This window comes from Patagioenas fasciata, chromosome 3, assembly GCF_037038585.1.
Source record: "Patagioenas fasciata isolate bPatFas1 chromosome 3, bPatFas1.hap1, whole genome shotgun sequence".
In the NCBI taxonomy this organism is placed as follows: Eukaryota; Metazoa; Chordata; class Aves; order Columbiformes; family Columbidae; genus Patagioenas; species Patagioenas fasciata.
Window position 1 is genome coordinate 92,601,377 of NC_092522.1, and position 15,477 is coordinate 92,616,853.

The window sequence follows — 15,477 nt, forward strand, 5'->3', positions numbered from 1 at the left end:
ATGAAGCTACCCAAGAGCAGCAGTAGGTAGGTTTCAGAAGAATGACACTAAAGATGCTGAACACCTTAAACAAAATCTGAATATGTTTTCCACAGCTATATAATAGGCCAGACAAAGGAGTAAGAACACTAGCAGAAACTAATTAGTGTGGTTACCAACAACAGAAAGATATTTCAAATTAACCTGAACATATCCTTAAGTAGGGCTTTTTGTTATTGTTCAGTTTGGGGAAGAAGAAAAGCAGGGACATGGGGAAGAAGAAATGCAGGGACATGGGGAAGAAGCCAGTTGTGCTTGTATCCTGTTGCCTCGGAGCTTCCTTCTTGCTTTGCAAGTTCTTTCACCGCCAAGTGACGGCACCATCAGCACCCCAGTTCCCGCTGTAGGGGCTTTTAAGAGGGTGGGCGGCCATGTTCCCCTACCGGAGCCCACCGGTGTCCGCGGCCGGATCCCGCCCCAGGGCCGCCCGGCCCGGCAGCGCCGCAGGCAGCACCACGGCGGCCCCTGGCGGTGGCAGCAGCGGCCCGGGCAGCCCGGATAACCCGGCCCCCACAAGCCCCACAAGGGAAACTGGGGGCCACGCATTTCGCAGCTCAGAGTTGTCCCTCGTGGGCCGAAGGGCAACTCTGACCAGGCACGGTGTTGAGGGAGGACTGAATAAGTGCTTGCTGTGACAACTGACAGGTATGCACCTTATTACACTACCTAGCCTGTCAAATGAGTCTTGGTTTTAAAAAATACACATCATGATTTCAACCCTTCTTATTAAAAAGAAGATATTTGAAATAAATCCACAAAGAAGAAAAAGATCTGCCTGAATAGTCCACAAACATCAAATTAAGCACACGTCCCCATGCACTCCCCATTCAGTTTGTACAGCTGCTGAAAACAGGGAGACTTTGTACATTTCTCAAATACCTTAGCAGCTGAAATCAGTAGCTCAATAGCTGTAAGACAGTCAAGTACTGCACAGCCAGTACAGGTTTTCTTTTCTCACTAGTGTTACTTCTGAGCATACCCTGTGATTTGCCCTCTGACAATTCTACATGCCAGCCCTGTTCCTCAGCAGACAGAGCTGCTCCATAGTGCAAGACCAGGCAGGAGAAGGGATTCAGCCTGACATAATTCAGCAGTTTGCAAAAAGGAGGGGTCAAAATTATTAAAACTTGGTTTCTCCTCATATCCCCTGTGTGCAAAACAAGAAGTAGTCAAGGATGGTTTTAAGCTCTCAAGGGCTCATTGATAAGGCGAAAGCATATCCCGTGTTTGGGCTTTATTTTGCATAAATGCACTCTGCTAAAGCCTAAATGCTCTCATACGAAGTATGAACAAGGGGAGGGAGGAGAAACGAAGAAACCAGCAGCTTTCTAAGGAAAGGTTTGTTACAGGAGAGTTTAGGAACAGTGCTCTAAAGCACTATGGACTGTAAACAGAGTCAGCGTCCCGTGCAGGCAAGCAATATCTTACTTGACTATTTCTTCTCCCAACCCAAACTTGAGGGTGCTACTCCTCCTACTTGTGAAAGGAACTGTAACTTGAAGGCTACAGCAGTTAAAGTACGCGTTTAACCAATTTCTTCCGTGGAATGAAGATTTGACCTTTAGTTGTAATGATTCCACTTACCTGGTTTCATGCAAGTAAAAAAAGTCTAAGCTAGTGGTGGTGTAATGATGAGTATATCCCGAGTAACAGTTCTTAGAAAAGAAGCTTTTTGTAAAACATCTTTAGTTTACATTTAGAACTCAATTCTTACCAGGTAATTTTAAAGGGTATGCTCTATAAGAACATACAGGAAGACTCTAAATATATTTTCTTAATATTTTCTCAGAAAATTCCATGGCCTTCGATTTCTGGTACATATGCGTAGATAATAATGATAATTCATTTATTTTCCAAAGAGTATTCATTATTATGTAAGTCAATGTTTAAATTAATTTAGAATGCATCATCTGATAAATAGCTATAGGAGCTACACTAGACAGACTTTTATAACTAATAATTCTAATAGCTCATATTTGACTGCCACGGGAGACAAAACAGTTACACAAGCAGGCATACATACCTCAAAAAAGCTCTCCACATACTGCAGTATGTACACTCCACAATCACTGAAGTTGTTCTGTTGTGGCACTTTAGGGTTGGAACCTTTCATGACTTCTTTGGAAAAGCTTCTTTTGTTGCCTTTCCTGACTTCCCATTCCACCTCTAAATACCTATGATTAAAGACCATGCAAATTAAAACTTTTGTTTTCTTGCAGAATTTTGAAAAAAACCCACCCCAAACCCCAGATGTGAAACTTACTCCCTTAGTGTTTTCACAACATTTGAGCGGGAAGGGCCTCTCAGTGAATCCATAAGCAAAATGCAGGGCCTAAGAGAGAACGCAGTTTTTAAGCACACAATATTTTACAGCAGCTTCGAAAACACAATGTTACACAGCTAGTTAGCTGTGAAGTAATTTGTGGTGTAACACTGAACAAAACCAGATCAATATTATGACATTTTGCCAGCACTGCTATAATCCTCTAATTCGGATAGCAAAATGCAAAGTTATCTTTAGATTTAAGCATATACCAAGTACAGAGAACTTAGGAAAGCACTTATAGTACTCTCAGACTGAAAGCATTTTTTATAGCCAAAGTCTAGTTGCCTAAAGCCCCCTCAGGTTTGTAGTGCTCTTTTATTTGCACAAGGTGCCTGGGACACTGGCAAGAGACTAAATGTAAGGCTAAGAACCCATGAACATCCTTCTGGAGGGGCAGCTGGAGGACGGATGAGACAGTCCACAGTACCCAAGACAACACTACGTATGTAATTTCCAGAAGTGATCCCAGCCAATCAATCTGAGATCTACCTGAGAGTTATCCACAAAACACACACCTACTCTATTTGACATACTTTACAAAAATAATGTATCCATACACACACATTTTCTGAAGAACCAAGTCTGCATAAACACTCCTGCACACTACAGATGCTTACATCCTATCACGTGATCTAAAGCAGGGGTGTCAAACTCATTTTCACCTGGGGCCACATCAGCCTCGCGGTTGCCTTCCAAAGGCCGAATGTAATTTTAGGACCGTATAAATGTAGGACTAGTTACATATTGTCTGATGGAAAGTGTTATGTACAGATAAACCATTACCAGAATGGGACAAATTTAGACAAGCTATAATCAGAAGCTCATAAATATTCTTAAAATTCACAACACAGATGGATTTTTACCCCTTCATAAAAATGTATTAAGAATAATTCATACAGATTCCCTGTAACATAAAAGTACATAATTTTATTCTGCACCATAAGATTGTATTGTGAAAGCCTTTACCTTTGTAGTAACTATTATATTCACAACGAAGGAAATATAAAAATGGATAAATAATTCATGAAAAAATACAAAGGAAATTGTCAAGACAGTAATACTAGTAACATTATTTCTGGATTTGGAATCATACATTTCTGTCACACCAAAATGCAAAAAACCGCAGTCAATGACTACTAAGAAATAATTCCACGGTTTCAAACAACAACAACAAAAATTTTAAAAGTTTTCAAATATAAACCAGGTAAAAAATAAAAAAAAAGTAACAGTTTAGTACTGTGGAACACTCTATTAGAGAAAAAAGAGTAATACTAGGAACAGAAAGAGACAATAAAGAGAAACAGCTAGAACACTTTCAGTAAAAAATGAGGGCAGCTAAAAATGATTCTCATTTTCCTGTACTAATTTGAGTGGTGACAAAGGTTTTCTTTAGTATTAGTTTAATTATTTTCAGTTAGGACATTAATCTGCTTTTTAATATAGAAGGATACACTTGAACATGCTTCTGTACCTTCTTTTTGCAGGAATCTAAGTGCAAGATATCAAAGAACACCCTTATTTAAAGAAACAACCTTCATCTGTCTGAAGCAGCATACAGGCTTAACAGGAAACAAAAGCTATTATCTCACTAGTAGTTTCATGCATTAAATTTTCTGCTCACTGAAGATGATACTACAAAGTATAAAGTCCTCAAACACTAATAACATGCTGATTAAAGTGTCTGAAGATCGATCTATGGCCCTTTCCCATAATTACTTTCACATTTCATACACCTTTATGAGATCTCCATTTTAACTATTTTAATACTTACTGTTTGCAGATAGTAGGCTTCAGGTGCCACTGTCCCATTTCTGAATTACAGTTATCATCTACAAGGCCACCATCATCACTACTGTCATCCTACAGAAGCAACATGTTTACAGGTGTTTAAAAGCTAACATTGTTTTTCAAACAGATGCAAAATAAATTATTGCTATACTTACCATTTTTATTCAGGACCAATAACATAGGTTTAATAAAGAAGTGATAGCTTTAATCTGAAACCATTTATTATTTGCAAAGTTTGCATTACCGACTTCTAGTCACACGGCTTCTCAAATCCATGCTGGAACAACACGGAGTGAATGGTGCTATTTACTTAACGACTGCTGAAACTAGAAAAAAGCTGCAACTGACATTTTTAAAGCATTGCTGGCTTAAAAGAGGGGCATCTCCAGTATTTAGTTACAATCAAAATTATTGATACTTTCATTTCCTAATTATTACTAGAAAGTTGCTTGGCTGTTTCCTGTATGTTATCTTGTAGATGAAATGAGACAAAATCCGCAATGAACTCAGACGTAAAATTTGAACTTTGCTTCAGAATGCACCAAATTGCTTCTTATGGCAAGGGAAATTAAACTGCCATGATGTTATGTATCATGGGCTGCAGAAACAGACATGCCATACATCTAGGAATATTCTTTGACCTTTTGATTTCAATATTGATTGCTATGAAGGATATGGAAGTCTTATAAACAAAACCACTAAGTTATTTTATCTAAAAATATCAGAGAGATCCATTGTTTCTTACCCTTCTGCTGAATTCACTATCGCTACCACAGACCATCGTATTACAGGGAAAGAGATGCTTTCCGAAAACGGGAACACCCGTATAAGCATGATTTGTGAAATATTTGGTGAGAATTATGTACACTTCACTAACATGCAGGATCCTCATTCTACACCAGAAGATGTTATCATATTAGAAACTGCTGCCTAGTTGCTAATACACTTGTTTCTGTTGCAGCCTCAACTCCGTTTTTGGCAGATGTGAAGGTACACTCAGCTTGTCATGGTCTAGCATTTCTATACTTGCTTTATCTGTTCTAGAAGATATCAGCAACAGCTTCAGCCTGAGTAAAGTTCTAAGCTACACTGCAACCAGGGAACTTGGCATCTTTTCCTCCTCTCAAGGACCACAGCTGGTCATGTGCTTTCTTCCCTGCCTCATGCCACGTACTTCAGACTGGAAACACTCTACTACTCATTCTCCATCTTCATAGAACTCTATTGCTACCAAACAGACAGAAAGGCACTTCCATCAGGTGAGAATCACAGAATGTTTGGGCAAGTATCATGACAGGAGAGGTGGGTTGAGTCTGTGTGAAAAGCATAGTTATGTTTCAACATAAACTGGAGCTTTTATAGGTGTGTGCACATACATACTATTTGGAAGACCTCACATATAGCTGCAGACTTTGGAAAACAACTGTTTGTTCTAGACTCAAAGGTGAAAAATAGCTAATTCCTAGAATTTGATAGGCTCAGTTTCTTTATTTCGGACAACTTGGAGTCATCTACCTGGAACATGAACAGGAAATCCAATTAGGAAGAGTAAATGCGTAAGTCCCAGTTTGCTCACATTGAACTTACACTGTAGAAGCAACAGGGCTATGGAATAACGCCCACATACCCAATACTGAGTCAGTAAAGGACATTTTAATGATCAGTCTTTCCACAGCTCTAAAATCTAAACATCTTCCAATCTGAACAAGAACACCACTTGATTATAAATCCATACTGTTTAAATTTGATTTGGAGAACCACCAATGAAACAAAACAGCAGAATAGAACCTACTTATATAAAGGTGTCTGCTTATGTCTAGGAAATGCAGCTGAAAGAAGAGTAACTTGTTCCTGGGTCTGGTAGATAAGTATGGGACTGGGGGAGAACAGAGACAGAAATGTGTTTACCTTCAGAGTTTCCACTAAAATAGTTGCGTAATACTGTTACTATGCAAAAGGTCACAAAATGAAATGCAGGACCAGTACAGCAGTTTCCTATTAAACAGTTTAATGAACAAATGGACAATCCTCTCCTGCCAGCTAATTTGCAAATTTTTATAGGTAACCAGTGCTTTGGATTAGACAATTGAAAAGATAACTAGCTTTAGACAACGCACATTTACACTGCTTTTAAGCTGCCCATTCAAAATATAACACAACAGTTCATATTTCCCAAATACAATTGCTGAATTATTTACCTGGTTATCTTGGTCTTCAGAAAAATCTATAAGCTCATCTTCATTTAGCTTACTGCCATCAGCTGAGTCTTCACTGTAGTTTAGCCTGATTTTGTGCAATCCATCTGTATCAATCAGACAGCAGTATGTTTAAACATCAAATACTATGTCATTGAAGACCAAACTAATTTTAAATATTTTAGATTGCCTCAGGATTGCTGCCATATAGTATTTTATTCACGCATATGAACAGAAGTGAAAAGTTTTTTCTAAGTAACATAGCAGAAACTGTTCCATATTCTGTGAAAGGTCTAAAAAAAATTCTAGAGACCCAAACTAAAACCCACCATGAAATTACCCTGTAGTTCCATTAAACCTTTACAACAGTATAAACTGGTACTGCTGCCAAATGGGGCAGTCTTATTTGATCCCTAATATAATCACTCACTCCCATCCTCAGCTGGTCCCTTCCATGTCACCAAATCCATCCACACACAGAGGACCAGACTGAGAGCTTTTTTTAAACTTGAACATTTTATTTAACTTGAATAATTTCCTTGATCAGGTTCACTGTGAAGTTATATGAAGACTCATGCTGGTAAAAAGGAAAAAGGCAGCTTGGGAACATGTTGCTAGGGATGGTAGAATGCAGGATCAGCCCTCCTGGGGAGCAGCAGCCTAGAGATGTCTGTGAAACTTCACTGTTAGCTACACAAAAGAGTATCTGTAAACTCACTCTCTCACTCCTCTACTTACTTAATCACTAGACAAACAGCACTGGAAGAAACCATGCAAGACTTCAGAACAGACTCTGAAGGGAAAAAATAATAAGCGATGTGGGAATAAGTGAAAAATTAATATCTCATGCCAGCAAAACCCGAAATCTTCATCAGAAAACTTTTCCTAGAAAAGGGCTATATATCTAAACAATTACAAAAATAAAAGCATTGGTTATGGTGTCACTGTAGGACTTACTACTTATGAAAGAAAAACAGATTTTTATAAGAACATTAAATAGGGCAATGAACTAGCTAATGGAAAAAGCAGAAAAGACTTGCATTCAAGAGTGCTTCAGCAGAGAAGCTGAAGTAACTGGAAAGTGGTTATCAGTGGAGTTCCACAGGGACAAACTTGGGAATTAGTTTTGCTCAGTATCTTTGAAAAGACTTTAGCACAAGAAGTAGGCCATATATTAATATGATTTATTGCTGACAGATCCATACATCAGGTAATATTTAAATAAATACATAAATAAATAAATAAAGTGGATTTTTCTTCAAAGATATTTAGGTATCAACTCCTACTGAGTTACAAGTCCAAACCCAGAATTTAGTTGGAGATCGAGACATCTAAGTTTAGGCTGACATGTATAGTAGGCATCTAGGGTTTCACAACGTTAAGTGGAGACTGTAATCAGAGCAGAGAACTACTCAACTGAACAGCTACTCTATATCTGCTTTAGGATAAGAAAAGGAGGTCTCTTGGTTTTATTGACTATACTATCAAAGAGGCACCTGCAGTCTTTTGAGATATCCTAAAATATCCAGGACATACGTGTGGATTCGGCAGTCAAGACCCACACCCTTCTGGAGCAACAGCTGAAGGGTGGCATGAAAACCTAAGGACTACATCCTCATTTTCCATCGGGTTGAAATGGAAGTTTAGATACACAACACAACTCCATTATGCTGCCTAAACATAGGCTTAGTGTCAATCTCAAATTCAATCTCACCCTTAAACCAGGACTGTGACATGTATGAACACCTGCATTAATGAAAGGGTGCATCATCTGCAACAGCTGACCAAGAGAGTCTGAGTGCTTTAGTCAGCAACAGAATGACCATGCAGCCATAAAAACATACGTAATCCTAGCAAAAACATGTCATAAAGTACATTCTGACTAATTACAGACAAATAACAGTAGCAGCATCCAAGACATGAGACCATATCATACAGCAGCAATATCATAAAAAGTAAAAATCACACATAAAATGAAAAATAAATTTGAACAAGAGGAAACTTATGCATGTCCCCTGCTACCCCAAGACCTTATAGGAAAAGTGATAATGTTATCATAAATGAATAAATTTAGATTAGAAACTAGGAACGTTTTTATACCCACAAAGATGTTAAAGTTGTACTGGTCCACAATATACAGATTAAATCATAGGACTGATAAGTTTTTCAGATCTTGTACTATAAACTGTGCAATTACTCCTTTGTAAATAAGTTAGTAGGAATACTATCAGTGACTAAATGCTTTTTGCATGAACACATATTTTGTACTCTATGCATCAAGGGGATCCAAAACTTGCAGTAAGCAGAGAAAACAATCTTTTCCTAATTCCTTCATCTGCCTTTAAAAGTATGTCGGTTCCTTTGTTCACTTTGGTACAAACACTGCTCCAGACACTGAAAACAGCCTCCACAGCAGCAATGTGTGGAGAAAACCCCCCTAAATGTAACATGGAGGTCGAGATTAATTTTTTTTTATTTTCTCCTTACTCTTTTTACATACCTTCTATCAGGACATTAAAGAACTTAATGGTGTTGAAGCAAAATCTCAAATGTTAGAAGACACTGGAATTACGGTTGCTCACACAATCTTAATTCAGTCCTCCCATGTACATGCATTATGAGGATTCATGACCAACTACTATTCTTTTCTTAGTAACTGCAGCCTTAAGTGATGCAAAGTGCTATCTACAAAATGAATTTGTGTGAAAAAAGCTCACACAACTGAAAAATTAATCTGATTTAGGAGAACTGTTTTATCTCCAGCCCTTTGCCATGGGAGTTATATCCACACCTACAAAATCATTTTATACGCAATGGCTATAAACTACTTATATTGCAAGCACTCAACTTGAAGCATGTACTAAACTTTTGAAGTATGACATGTACACAACTACAAAAGTAGCAACGGATGTGAAAACTCCAAATTTTTCATTAAAATGTGCACATTTTTACAATTACATACCCATAGATTGGCTAGCAGCTGTGAATTCACCCTGTATACCATTTTCGTCTGAAGTCCGATGGTCTAGTGTATGGCATGCTGATTCCACAGTGTTAGGTTCTTCCACATCACTGTCCATTTGATTTAGTTTTTTGAAAGCACTTTTTCCCCTACAAGGACTTCTTCTACAACATGAAGACTCACTGTCTTCAGTTTCAGCATTTGGGTCTATTAAAGCTGTATTATACTTTTTGGTCAATGTCTTCTTTGCTGTGGACTTGGAAGGCGAGTTCTGTGCATCTAAATCATTTGGCAAAGGAGATGGTGTATTGCTCTCTCTATCTGAAGAGGAGGACTTTATCGGTATTGTAGCATTTTCATGATAGAGGGGATTTGGTTCATATTTGGGTTTTTCTAAACCAGGAAAACAGATGACAGCCAAAAACCAGTGGGCACTGCAAAGGAAAAAAAAAAAAACCACACAACATTAAAAACTGGCAATTACATTAATGATCACAGTTAAACCTGAAGGTGGTAAAAATCAAACAAAACACAGAGTGTGCACAAACTAATAAAAAACCCACCCCCATAGTTACCAAAGATAGATTATAATAGCTGTTCACTTTTCTGAGCAGGTTTTACTCAAGCCCTCGCAGTCCTCACTGAAGTAAAGATCACTCCATGCAAGGAGTCACCAACAACGTTAATATCTTGCAGTTAGTTGAAAGCAGGTGATGTCTAATTTATTTCAATTTGTTCATACGTCATATATTCTTTTCCTTCTTTGAATTAAAGCTTATTTATTTTTTAACATTTTCTTTATCACTGCGTGAATTACTTGTTGTCAAGTTCATGTTACTGCTGCATCAAGTTTTCTAGTAGTTCAGCACTAGCAACACAACTAGTCAGATCTAACAGTATAGCTGAACTGCCCATATTCTTCTGCCTATGAGATCTTCCAATCACAGACGGGGAGAAAAGAGTGTTTGTAATGCCATCATCACGACTGCTGTCTTCCTCACCCTTCACAGAAATGTCATTTCAACCCTTTCAGGACCAAAAATCATTATATCGCCCAATACAAAGTAAGTTTTGCCCCAGTTTCCTCCTGCTGTCCTTGCCTCTGGAGACTTTACTAACTTGCCACTCAATAAGAAACGGAGCAGCAGCAAAGTCAGGGATTGAGGCATTGCAAGTAAATATTGATTAACCTGATTTAGAAATTTTCTGAAGGTTCTCTGATTCTCTACAGCAAATAACAAAACAGAATCTAGTTATGTATTAGGCAGGTGAAGCCATACTGTAAGATGTTTTAGAAAAAAGAAAAAGTAGTAACTAAAAATGTATGTCTGAGATATTAAAAAATTAATTAGATTATCATGAATCCTAAATTCTATCAAAACTCAATGGCAGTTAAAGTGGCCCTTGAAAGCAGCAAGTGAAGCATGGAACCATTTTATCTTCAATGATTCACCACACCTAGTCAATGAATACATTAAGTATTGCCAAACCCTGGAATTTGTGTGTGCTCTGTTAATATAGGCTTTATGTACCAATTACGTGAATACATTAATCTGGATCTAAAAAGAAATAGCTCACAACTTTGAAAAGAATAACCTGTTTCCACTGGAGGCTAGAACAAAAAGGACTGCACTGCCAAAGGACACTGATGCAGTCATGGTTAAATCTGCCATATTGTTCTGAAGTTAATTCTCCCCTAGATTCATCCTGCCCACCTCCAGTTACTGCAGTTTGACAACTTGTTAGATGATGAGCCCACATTCCCTAAACTAGTGGTTATCGGAGAGTCTGGAACGACTTTCTGGAAGTAGATACTGAAGTTTGGCAATTCCAAAGCAATTATTTCTAGAATATACTTTTACACTAGATGCCAGAATAAACAGCTGAGTCCTGAAAGACAAAAAAGCATCATTCTAGGCAGCACAGGACAAGCATTATCAGAAGCAACCATTAGCAGTATTCCTATAACGTGAGAGAAGTACTCAGGTTTCCTCAAATCCTAGAACTTGTTTCACATAGTACTTAATTCAAGACACAAAGAAGAAAAAGAAACTCTGAGATTGGTTCTCAACCAGACTGATTTTGCCACAGATCAAGGTTTGAGACCTTTTAGAAGTAGCAATGAATGCCAACCTATCATTGGAACCAAAGAAACTGTTCCCCACCTTTGATCTGCTATTGTATCACATTGAGAAAATTTCTGTTACAAGGACTAATGACCAGTATCAAACCAGGTGGCAAATTCCTGAAAAATGGAGTGCTGCAATGCGCCAAAGTTGCAAACACTGGGAGAGTCATAACAACTCAAGGCTGTACATGAGTTACATGATCATACAGAAGACCCAGACAAGGAACAAACTGAAGAGAAGAAAACTGGGTGATGACAGCCTTATTACACTATATTTGGTTGCATATACACATGTTCAGGCAAAGGCATGCTGAAAAAATTCTGAAAACCAGGTTCTCCAAAACCTACACAGAATGGCATGTATTTTACTCTCTATGCACACCAGGCATTAACTGGCTGTCCCTCTTCAGCACTGATTCTCCTCGTGTTTTCAGCAATCCCTTGAAGTTACAAGGCAATGCTTCAATTACAAAAACAAACAAAAAAAATCCCCAGACAGCTAAACACTAAGGAGTTGGAAGCTATATTCTACTGAACATACAGCATCTCCACATGTCCATTCTTGTCAACACAAAGTGTGACAGTCCTCAATTTGCAAGTGAAAAACAGAAGTGTGGAGAAATTTTGGGAAATTACCTGACACAAAAGGCGGCACACAAGGGAGTTTCTGCAAAAGCTGCAACATACTACAGATGCTAGGTCCCAGCCCACAGCCGTTATCATAAAACTTGAATATCCAAAATACTCACTACAGATTAAGAAGCCAACTAAAATACAAATCAGCACCACAAATACATAAATTTGGCACAGAAGCAAGGTTTCACATTCCTATTAACAAACGAAGTCCAGGGACTATATATTTCATAACACATTAATTACGCAGGTACAGAATGCAACATGAAGCTGTAACTTACGCAAACAGGATCTATACTGTACTTGCTAACCAGATAAAAAAATCCTTCTTAGTATTTTGCCATTAAGGAACAAAAATCACCAGTGATACTTATTGTCTCTTTTTGTCAGCAACACATTTAGTTCTAAAAATAAAACTTTCTGGTTCTATATCAAAGAGGCTAAGCAGCACCTGAAGTGGTACTGAAGTTAACTAAAATAAAACAGGATTTACATGTCAGTTCAACATAAAGAGCTACATATCAAAGTAAGAGAGAGAACTTGCAATAAAGTAACTTTTCTGACTGAAAAAAGTTAAGATTATTCCAGTTCTCTGCTCTTGACCCATTTTGAAACACAAGAATACAGGAAAAAGAGGGGTCAAATATATATTAACCTCGTAAAACCTGATATAAGGAAGGAAGAGACACTTCACAAGTGACAACTGTGCTAATAGCATAGAGGCCTAGAAGCCTCATACTTGCTGGCTTTTGTGTTCTTTCCCAGGGAGCTCCCCAGACTCCTCTCTGTCCTGTGATACGAATTACTCCTCATAATGGGAGTATTTCATTGTCAAGTCACTGATTCCTTTCTAAGTACGTTAGCATCTCCCCCCAAAAACTTCAGGTTTTTGTTCCTCAAAACTCAAAGGGTTCCAGGGGATGGAAGAAATGACATGTTTGATGAGAGACAGAATAGCAAGGTGCAGTCAAGAAAAATGCTAGCAACTAATAACAATACATTAAAAAACAAGAAAAAAAAAAAAGAGAAAGTTCTAATTTATACTTTCTTTGACAGAATGCAGGTCAAAAACAACAATAAAAAGCAAATCCACTCTCCCTGCCCCCTCTCCACCCCTTCATCAAACCAGCACTTTCTCATATCCCTGGATACTCATATTTTTTCCGCTCTGCAATATTTTATTGCACACATCGAGAAACCACTTTTGCAAATGAATGTCCTATTATCAGAAGTTTTGCTCCTGCTGCAAAATGGCACGGTATCTAGATAGGTTTCTTGGAAGAGCTTTTAATTAAAGAAACCCCAATGAACTAATCTTTGAATTTTTAAAAGATCAGTTAGGTATGCCTATGATAAGTTAGTTACAATTCTCCTGTCTCTCTGTCCTTTATTTATGTTTTTATTGTATATTTTTAAAATGCAGTAGTTTAACATTTCTAAATATTTTGGCTTAAGGACTGTTTAAATTCTTTTTTTGAAATGCAGAAATGTGTTTGTGACAACTTGCTCTGAACTTAAGTAAAACAGGCATCATTAAAAGTCCTTAACAACCACTAGAATGCTAACAGTCTGCTGCCTGACCTAAGGAAAATACCAGGACAAAAGGATATGAAGAAAAAACATAAAGCTCCCAATATAAGGCAATAGAGATTTTCAGGTGTATTTTCTTCCAGTAAAGTTTTATTCCAACGAAAGAATGATCTCATCTATACCAAAGAGATCTCATTAGAAGAAAAAGGACTAAAAAAGTTAAGTCCAAAAGTTATCAATGACAACACCTTAGAAGAAAGAACTCCAGAGAACCAGGTAAAACTTAGAAAAAGTACTCAGAAAAGTTCACTTTTGCACAGTCTTTATATTGTCTGGTACTTCTTAAACTACAACAATGCACTTGAAAGGTCTTACATTACTATTTTGTTTTTATCGCCTGGAAAAAGATGTTTAGTCTCCTAATTTTTAACTTCAATTCACACTATAACTGTTTATTTTAGAACTGTAAAGCTTAAGCCTTTACCAAATGCAATAAAAGGTATGTTTACTTACGCTTCATTAAGAGGAACGAAAATGAAATCTTTCTCAAAAATGTCAACATGCCGTGTCCATGTTTTCACTCGCCCATGTCGTTTTTGTTGTATTCTGCAAGAAGTAACCAACACAGGATTTGTAAAGTGATGTATTTTAATTGGAAGACTACTTTTCAGATATTTTCACCTTAACAGCTTCTTAAGATTTCTCAAGGCATATTCTATGTGTGTTACAGGTCTGGATGCTCCCTAGAGTTCTGTTGGTATCATAACATTGCCCATAAGTGTTTTTATTTCTGTAAAGCATCTGTTCTGGTAGCCTTCACTGTACTTAGCTCTTAGTTAAACTGACTTATACGACTTACGAAAGGTTTGAAGTTTCAGGAATATTTCTTCTTTCTCTTTGATTAAGGCGTTTATAGAAGAATGAACTGAACACATGTATTCTATCAGCATCTTCCTTTTTCAGTTTTTCAAGCACCAAATACCTAATTAGTTAAAAAAGGGGAAAATTAATGGAGATGTTAACTCAAAGTATTCATGACCAAAGTAAAAAGGACAGCGCTACCTCCCCACCAAATTGTTGCAGCCTCTCACAAAATAGCTATAAGAATATTAGAGCTAACTAACCACAGGAACTAATTAATGCAAAATCTGTGTCAATATTTCAAGGTATTAAGTGCTCTGAATTTCTGAGGCTAAGAAATTTTAAAGAACCTTTTTCCAAGTGATGACAATGTCACTAGAAAGCAGGATAGAAGAGGAACCAAAATTTCTTGCAAAGATGCAAAACAACCTTTAAAATTAGAGCTATACATAGTTGGAGAGCAACAGTTATCAACTGACCTATGAGTTTTTAATGTCAGAACTTTTCCAGCTTCAAAGTAAAAGATGACTAAAAACTGATTTGAAAGAAAACTTACTTTAAATAAAAATCAATGATAACATCATTTAAAAATTCTCCTTCATTTAGGCAATGGAGGTCTTCATTGGTCACAGAAATACCACCTTTAGCTGGAGGAGGTGGATAAACTATTAACCTGAAAAGAAAAATACATTCAATAACAAATATGAAATGCCAAAAAAACTCAAGAGAATTGTTACAGGGCAAAGATAAATATCTTACTTTTCTATAGGACCAATAAATACTTTATGTGAATCTCCAATTTCTTCATCATCATCAAAATATGGTAACTGTTTATTTCGCTGCTGCATTTTGGACTCAGGAGCAACCTTAAAAGAATAAAGTCTATATTAATTTGCATACTGTGCTCAAATTTACCAAAAGGTAATCAAGTCCAGTAAAGCAATATCCACTGCTTTTGAGAAGGACTTCAAGTTTGTTTCTTTTCCTTTCCAAGTCTACTTATTACACTTCAGTC

The 15,477-nt window shown here is 37.3% G+C and overlaps 1 protein-coding gene across 6 annotated transcripts in view; it reads right to left on the minus strand.

Moving 5' to 3' along the window:
- The window catches only part of SENP6 (SUMO specific peptidase 6), a 75,377-nt gene that overhangs the window by 3,205 nt on the left and 56,695 nt on the right, over positions 1-15,477 (minus strand). For 5 of the 6 annotated variants that reach the window (XM_065833663.2, XM_065833662.2, XM_065833661.2 and 2 more), the window contains 9 exons: positions 15,222-15,328; positions 15,019-15,135; positions 14,461-14,583; positions 14,115-14,207; positions 9,311-9,744; positions 6,352-6,455; positions 4,137-4,225; positions 2,303-2,371; positions 2,063-2,213 (listed from right to left, as the gene is read on the minus strand). In XM_065833663.2, coding sequence (XP_065689735.2) covers positions 2,063-2,213; positions 2,303-2,371; positions 4,137-4,225; positions 6,352-6,455; positions 9,311-9,744; positions 14,115-14,207; positions 14,461-14,583; positions 15,019-15,135; positions 15,222-15,328 — 1,287 coding nt within the window. The other variant, XM_071806850.1, reaches the window with a different exon arrangement.